Source organism: Poecile atricapillus, chromosome 8 (assembly GCF_030490865.1).
Source record: "Poecile atricapillus isolate bPoeAtr1 chromosome 8, bPoeAtr1.hap1, whole genome shotgun sequence".
Classification (NCBI taxonomy): domain Eukaryota; kingdom Metazoa; phylum Chordata; class Aves; order Passeriformes; family Paridae; genus Poecile; species Poecile atricapillus.
Window position 1 is genome coordinate 14119936 of NC_081256.1, and position 7521 is coordinate 14127456.

General features: G+C 48.2%; 1 protein-coding gene across 1 annotated transcript; it reads left to right on the top strand.

The window, feature by feature from the left end:
• Positions 1 to 3477: 3477 nt before the first annotated feature.
• On the top strand, positions 3478 to 6405 carry ZIC1 (Zic family member 1). The gene is given in 6 exon segments (XM_058843977.1): positions 3478 to 4695; positions 4697 to 4765; positions 5502 to 5511; positions 5562 to 5573; positions 5627 to 5790; positions 6167 to 6405. Coding segments are annotated over 6 exon segments (1671 nt in total). The 3' UTR covers positions 6365 to 6405.
• The last annotated feature ends 1116 nt before the right edge of the window (positions 6406 to 7521 follow it).

The window sequence follows — 7521 nt, forward strand, 5'->3', positions numbered from 1 at the left end:
AAGAACCCACCACCTCTTTGGCTCTTCCATCGAGGCGGTCATCCTTCATTTCTTCTTTTCTTGCTTTCTGGAAGCAGTTAGGGAATGTATGATGAAGCAGAAATGAGCCGTCAGGATGATATTTTAATGGCTTATATGTCACGTTGGTGCATGTGGCTTTGAACTGGAGCAGCTTTCGTTTCCTGCAGAGAGCGCACCGCAAATCCCACTTGATAACTTCTACAACCCACAACATTTTTTTTTTTTTTACATTCACTCTTACACTGTATATTTAGATACGCTTCCTAAAAATACCTTCTCGTCTGCCTTCTCGTATATTTTGTACCGACCTGGAATGATCACTGGTCTCCCCTTGCACTGGGAGGCAGGCTAGCACTGAACTACCTAACTTTCTAGCTCTCCGAATGCCACAGCCCAACACACTTCACAATAAGGCTCACAACTCTGTCCTCCGCTTAATTTTTGCACCAAATACAGAAAGTAGTGCAGCACCCGCCTTAAGATCGTGTCCACACCCAGGCGCTCCCTAGAGCGGGTATACCTGTTGCTATAAGCTATTGCAATTCCATCAAATAGATTTCGTAGAATAAATGCAAACGTGTAGATTCAGCTCGCCATTATTCTAAAAAAATCTACAACCCCACCAAATCCTGTAAAGCCTCCCGAGATCCAAGGAAAATTACATAATAGATCTTCTTTGAAAGCTATCTCCACGCACCGAGCAGAGGCACCATGCGTCTGCAGATAAACTGCAGTGAAACATTCCATCAAGGCGTATCAAAGTTTATTTATTGTCGTTGATGTTTGTTTGTTTGTTTGTTTTCTAGCCTCAGTGGCTATTTTATACCTCTCAAAATGAGGCAGTTCTCACCCGAGAAGGGTTCTCGAAGCAGCGCTGCTGGTCCGACTCCCCAGTACCTGCGCTGCGGATTGCTTACCAGCGGCTTTAATTAGAGAGGATGAGTTTAAAGTTTCTTTGTTTGGTACTAGGAATTGGAGGGGCTCGGATTGAGCTGCGAAGGAGGCAAGTGAAGGGCTGAACAAAGGCGAAATGTATGGAGTCTGACTCTTAGCGAGCTTTTGGTGTTTTCGTTACTAGAAAATAATTAGAGCTAATGAATATGCAGGCGACTGAGTAAATAAATAATTTGCCAGTTTTATATATGTACGCACATGGACACATATGTAAGTGTATCTATACATACACACACAAAGACGTCTATATTTTAAAGTTTCTTGAGATCTTTCTTTTTTTTTTTTTTTTACGAGCCGAAGCATCGTTTAAAATATTGTACAAATGTTGCTTAGCTTAATTGATTAAGCCACAAAGGTTTTCTGCTTTTAAATACCATACTTATACCTTTCAACAATCATTTTAATATATAGTCAATGGCTCTTTGTAGCGGGAACAAAAAAGAACTATCCACAGTTTTTCAATAGACTTTGAGCTGGGGAAAGACAGGTTAATCGAGGGTTGCATCTAGAAAACAACCAAGTGTTGTATGTTTGCACTGAATCCAAATGTCTGCATTTTTCTAACTAAATCAAAGGGAGTGTTATTTCTTTTTCTGCTCACTCATCTGAAGGTAAGTAAATTTTCTCTGGCGATCAAAAGCCTGGTCAGCAACAAAGACACCGCCTGCTTTTTCCACCGTCCTGGTGTGGCAAGTTGAGGAATTTCAATAACTGTGACAAGGGTGACTGATTTGTGAACTAGAAAAGGTTTGAATGTCAGAAAATTTACATTGCTCCTATCGAGGATTTAAAATAAATTTTTACCAAAAAAAGAGAGCGAGAGAGAGAGAGAGAAAGAGAGGGAGAGAAAAGTAATCGTGAGTTACATGCAGTAGGAGGAGAAATAATGTAAGTTTGGAAAATTTACAGTTTTACCTGAATGAGAGAGACTCCGTAAACGACAGAGCAAGCGACAGTGAGAGAAAATGAGAGCGAGAGAGAAGAGAGAAGGAAAATAATAAAAAAAAAGGAGGCGAAACAACAACAACAAAATTAGAAAGTTAAGAGTGCTCACCCACCTGCGTTTTGATGGGTGCAGAAAACAAGATTTATTTCAGAGACCTGATGGAGGGATAGAGTCAGCTACACAGAGAAATCACGCCTGGTGTTTAAAAATAAAATCAAGTGCACCCAGCACGTACTCTCGGAGAGCTTCAGTTTTAAATAAGAAGAAAACACCTTCAAAAGACGCGAATCCCTATAGGGCTTCTCTTTCCAAAGCCTAAAAAGTTGCTCAGTGATCTTAAAAATTCAGGATCACCACGAAATCATCATAACCATCATTATCAGAATGCTGGAGACAGAGGGACAGAGACAGGGAGAGCGGGGAACAAGATAACCCTAATAATAATAGCAGATATATATATATTTTTTTCCTTAGCATACACATACACACAAAAAGATGCGCTGGAAATATTTTGGTGGGGGCAAAAAAAAAAAAAAAGGCGAAAGCAAAAAAAAAAAAAAAAAAAAAAGAAGCCTTATATATATATATTAAAAAAAAAAAAAAAAAAAAAAGTTGGGGCTGCCGCAGCCCCGTTTGTCAGAGCGGTGTCAGGACGCCACAATACCTGCGATGGATGAGGCGGCGCGGCCAATCAGCGCCCGCAGCCGGCGGGGCCGGGGGCAGCGACGCGGGGAAGGGGGAGCCGCAGCCGGCCAATACGCGCCCACGTCCGCCCGCACGGCGCTCCGCCCCCGGCTCCCATTCATCAAGGGGGGGGACGGTGTCGTCTTTTCAATTCATTTATCTGCAGGAATGATTGCCGCTATCAGTCTCGCGTTCACCGCCCGGCTGAGGAGGTGAAAGTTTCTCCCCAGGAAGATAAACCGCAAAAGACAATATTGTGTATGATTTGCGCCTTTTTTTTGCGGAGCGAAAAAAAAAAAAAAAAAAAAGGCCCCCCGAAAAAAAAAATCGGGTGAGTGTGGGGAAGCTCGAAGAGGAGAGAGAAACAATCTCTCGGCCACTTTGCAACATTCCTATAGCCAAAAAAATCACTGAAGGAAGTTTCTTTTTTGTTTTGGTTTTTTAAATTTTTTTTTTTTTTTTTTTTTTTTTTTTGCTGCTTGTGTTGAACTCTCGCCGTTATTGTTATTTGCAGCCAGTTTATTTTTGAGCTCACCCAACCCCCCTTCCCCACTTAAACCTCCTGAAAAGTCAAAGCAGAGAGACAGTGAATATTTTTGGGGCACATTTTTATTATTATTATTATTATTTGCGACTGCGAAGATCTCTTCCCCCCTTCCGCACCAGCCTTTTTTTTTTTTTTCCCCCTTTTTTTTTCCTTCCCCCTGCGCTGATGCCGAAGGGGGTGTTTTTGATGTGGTTGCTTTGGTGGTGATCGTCGCTGACTTTCCAAAGAGGGTGTTTTCGCTGCCGCTGCTGCTGCTGCTGCTTCTCTCCGCGTTGTGTGTGTGCGCGCGTGATTTTTTTTTGGTTGCTGCATCGACGCTGGGAAGATGCTTCTGGATGCTGGACCGCAGTATCCCGCCATAGGAGTCACTACCTTCGGATCCTCTCGCCACCACTCCACGGCCGATGTCACGGACAGAGAAGTGGGGCTGGGGATCAACCCCTTCGCCGACGGCATGGGCGCCTTCAAAATCAACCCCAGCACCCACGAGCTGGCCTCGGCCGGCCAGACCGCCTTCACCTCGCAGGCGCCCGGCTACGCTGCGGCGGCCCTGGGGCACCACCACCACCCGACCCATGTCAGCTCCTATTCCAGCGCCGCCTTCAACTCCACCCGGGACTTTCTGTTCCGCAACCGCGGCTTCGGGGAGGCGGCGGCCGCCAGCGCCCAGCACAGCCTCTTCGCCTCCGCTGCCGGCAGCTTCGCCGGACCCCACGGACACACAGATGCCGCGGGACATATACTTTTCCCGGGGCTGCACGAGCAAGCCACCAGCCACGCTTCGCCTAACGTGGTGAACGGGCAGATGCGCCTGGGCTTCTCCGGAGACATGTACGGCAGACCCGACCAGTACGGCCAGGTCACCAGCCCCCGCTCCGAGCACTACGCCTCGACCCAGCTGCACGGCTACGGCCACATGAACATGAACATGGCAGCCCACCACGGGGCAGGGGCCTTCTTTCGTTACATGAGGCAGCCCATCAAACAGGAACTCATCTGTAAGTGGATTGAGCCCGAGCAATTGTCAAACCCCAAAAAGTCCTGCAACAAAACTTTCAGCACGATGCACGAGCTGGTGACTCATGTCACGGTGGAGCACGTTGGAGGACCCGAGCAGTCCAATCACATATGTTTCTGGGAAGAGTGTCCAAGAGAGGGGAAACCTTTCAAGGCCAAATATAAACTTGTAAATCACATCAGAGTCCACACAGGTGAAAAACCTTTCCCCTGCCCTTTCCCAGGCTGTGGCAAAGTGTTTGCCAGATCAGAGAATCTCAAAATACACAAAAGAACTCATACAGGTACGGTAACATTCTCTGTCGCTTTTCTCTCTGCGAGTGGAAGCGCCGAGCGCCGGGGCCGGAGCGGGACGCGGGGCCGTGCCGGAGGGCTCGGGGGGCCGGCTTGGCTGAGGCTCGCACGGGGAGGAGGGGGTTTGGTCCAGGGACCGCTGCTTTTTTTCCGGGAGAGGCCGGCTCGGAGCTCCGCTGCAAAACGAGCTCGGTCACAGCCACGCCAGCAGCAGCAGCAACAAAAAGAAAATGATCCCTGCCGAGGCAGAGGGGGAGGACGGCAGGGTTTGCTGCTGGGATTGTTAGGGCGGAGGGGGTGGGGTGGGGGATCGCAGCAACCTGTCCTGTTTAAATTTATAGGTTTTAATTAATTATTGTTCGGCAGTTTTGGCTGTGGCACGATGAGAAATTGTGCTAAATGTTGCGGGCAGCTCATTCGTCTCCTCTCTGCAATTCAGGGCTTGGTAAATATTTAATTCCGTTGAGCGATATTAAACAAACCGAGCCCGGCGCGTTACTGTGTTATTGTTGTGCGGAGGGGAGGCGCCGGTATTCCTGAGAACTTTTTCCTTCGTGGGAGGTGGGAATGCAGCAGCTTCTGGCCGGGAGAGCGATCTCCCCTTGCTCTCACCCCCGAGCGCTGAAAGCCAGAGCCGCTTTCCCTAGCACTTTTGCCGAGGGTTTATGGAGCTGCCCTCTCGTTGATTTCCCGGGCCGGATAATTTTCAATATTGCAAGAAAATATGGGGGAGGGGGCTGGGGTGGGTGAGAGAGTAAAATATTACGAGAACGAGCTATAAAATCGGAAAGCAGACGCTGAGGATCGTGTGTAATATCCCACCACGCCTGCTCTCTCGCTCGGAGCGTTGTGAAGAGGGAGAGGTGCCCGGGACTGGGGTTGAAAGGAAATTCGCCCCTCCAAAAGGAAGGGAAAAAAAAAAAAAAAAAGTTATTTAGCTCCCCGGCTCTCCGAAACGGGCACTTGGTGGGAGTCGGAGGTCCGGAAAGGATAGAGACTAGAAGAGAGGTTTTGGGATTTGAGGCTCGCTGAAGTTAGAAAGTTGCAAGTGTTTGAAATGGAGCCCTGAGCTCCGTCCGGCGGTGCGATGACAATGAGGGATCCAGCCGGGCCCTGCTTAATCAGATCCCTTTCCCCCCCCCTCCCCCTTCCCTCTGCAATAGGTGAAAAACCATTTAAGTGTGAGTTCGAGGGCTGTGACAGGCGCTTTGCAAACAGCAGCGACCGCAAAAAGCACATGCATGTGCACACTTCCGACAAGCCCTATCTCTGCAAAATGTGCGACAAGTCCTACACGCACCCCAGCTCCCTCCGAAAGCACATGAAGGTAAATGGAGGGCGCCTGGCGTGCGGGCCTGCCCGGGCGGAGGGCGGCGGGGCCCCGGCTCCGGGCCCGCCGGGCCGCGCTCGGCCCCCAGCCCCGCCGGGCCGCGCTCGGGCCCGGGCCCGGCCCCGCCGCGGGGCCTGCGCTCGGTGCGCTTCACCCGGGGAGGGGCAGGGAGGCAGCGCCAGGACGCAGCCGGGGGGCGCAGTCCGGCCTTGCCCGGCGGGCAGGGGCCGGGGCTGGAGCCGGGGCCGCCGGGGAGCCCCGCGGGAGAGCCCGAGCCTGGGGCCCGCTGCCGGGTCCCGTTGTCTGGCGCGTCCCCAGGCCGAGGCCTCCGTCCGCCGCCGCTCTCTATCTCTGCCCGGGTTTTCTCTTGCAGGTCCATGAATCATCCTCGCAGGGGTCCCAGCCTTCTCCCGCCGCCAGCTCAGGCTACGAGTCCTCCACCCCTCCAACCATCGTGTCTCCATCCACAGAAAACCAGACTGCCAGCTCCTTATCCCCTTCCTCCTCCGCAGTCCATCACACGTCCAGCCACAGCACGCTTACATCAAATTTTAACGAATGGTACGTCTAAAACGCTAAAACAAAACAACAACAACAACAACAAAACACAAACCGAAACAAAAAAAAAAAAAGCCCCAAGCGAGCAAACAAATATCCTATTTAAAGACTCCAAAATAATGGACACTCTGAAATCAAAATTTAAATGGGCAAACAAAAATAAAATGCTGCCAGTAGACCCAGGACTGAGTAAAATGAAGACTTAATTTTTAAAATTTTTTTTTGTTCTCTGTTATTTCTCTCTCTCTCTTTTTTTTTTTTTTAATTTTTCTTCTTTTTTTTTTTTTTTTATTTTTCTTTTTTTTTTTCCTGATTGCTCTGCTCTGTTCCAAGGCTTGGTAGGCGAAGGGGTTAGTAGAATGCATAAGAAGACAAGGTTACCAGGGCAAATGCCAACTGTGTAGGGCTTTACTGGAAACCACTGATTAGAGATCGCCAACTGCATGTCTGCTCGGGCAGCGGCCTTCCCCCCCATCCCCTCTTGTAAATACAGAATTATTAGCTTCAAAAACAAAACAACAAAAAAAGTGTACTGTTTGATTTTGTAAATAGTTATATCGCAAGTTGAATAAGGGGATATGTGGATTTGTGGTCTTTGCATATATGTGGGGGGAGGGGCGGGCGGGCGGGAGCGGCGGCGGGGGGGAGGAGGAGGTGGGGGGGCAGAGGGAAGAGGTAGAAATTCAACTATTTGTACTGAATGGCAAGAATGTTCTAGTAAATGTGTATCAAAATGTGAATTACTTTGTATTATTACAGTCTAAACGTCGATCTAACAGAATATTATTGGTATTAATGTGCTTTTTTGTATAAAGTGCAACATTTCGTCCCAAAGTCCAGTCTAAGTAGTGCAGTAAAATGTTGTTACACGTCCTGTCAAGAAATTCGTATAGTGAAAGCCTGGATCTGCGTGTCAAACTGTTACATTTGTTTATGTAAAGTGATATTAAAAAAAAAAAAAAAGATATAAACTATATCTGTCCGTTGCTTTTGGCAAATACAAGAACATAATGTATATAAATCCTAATTTCCATATTTATCCGCATGTAAAGGTCCGGTTATACCTGTTACAAGATATTCAATATTTATGGCTAGAAGAATTGGTATGTAAAATTTAGTTTACAGAACTGTTTGGTAACATTTCGTACCTTATTAAAGATTCTTAAATCC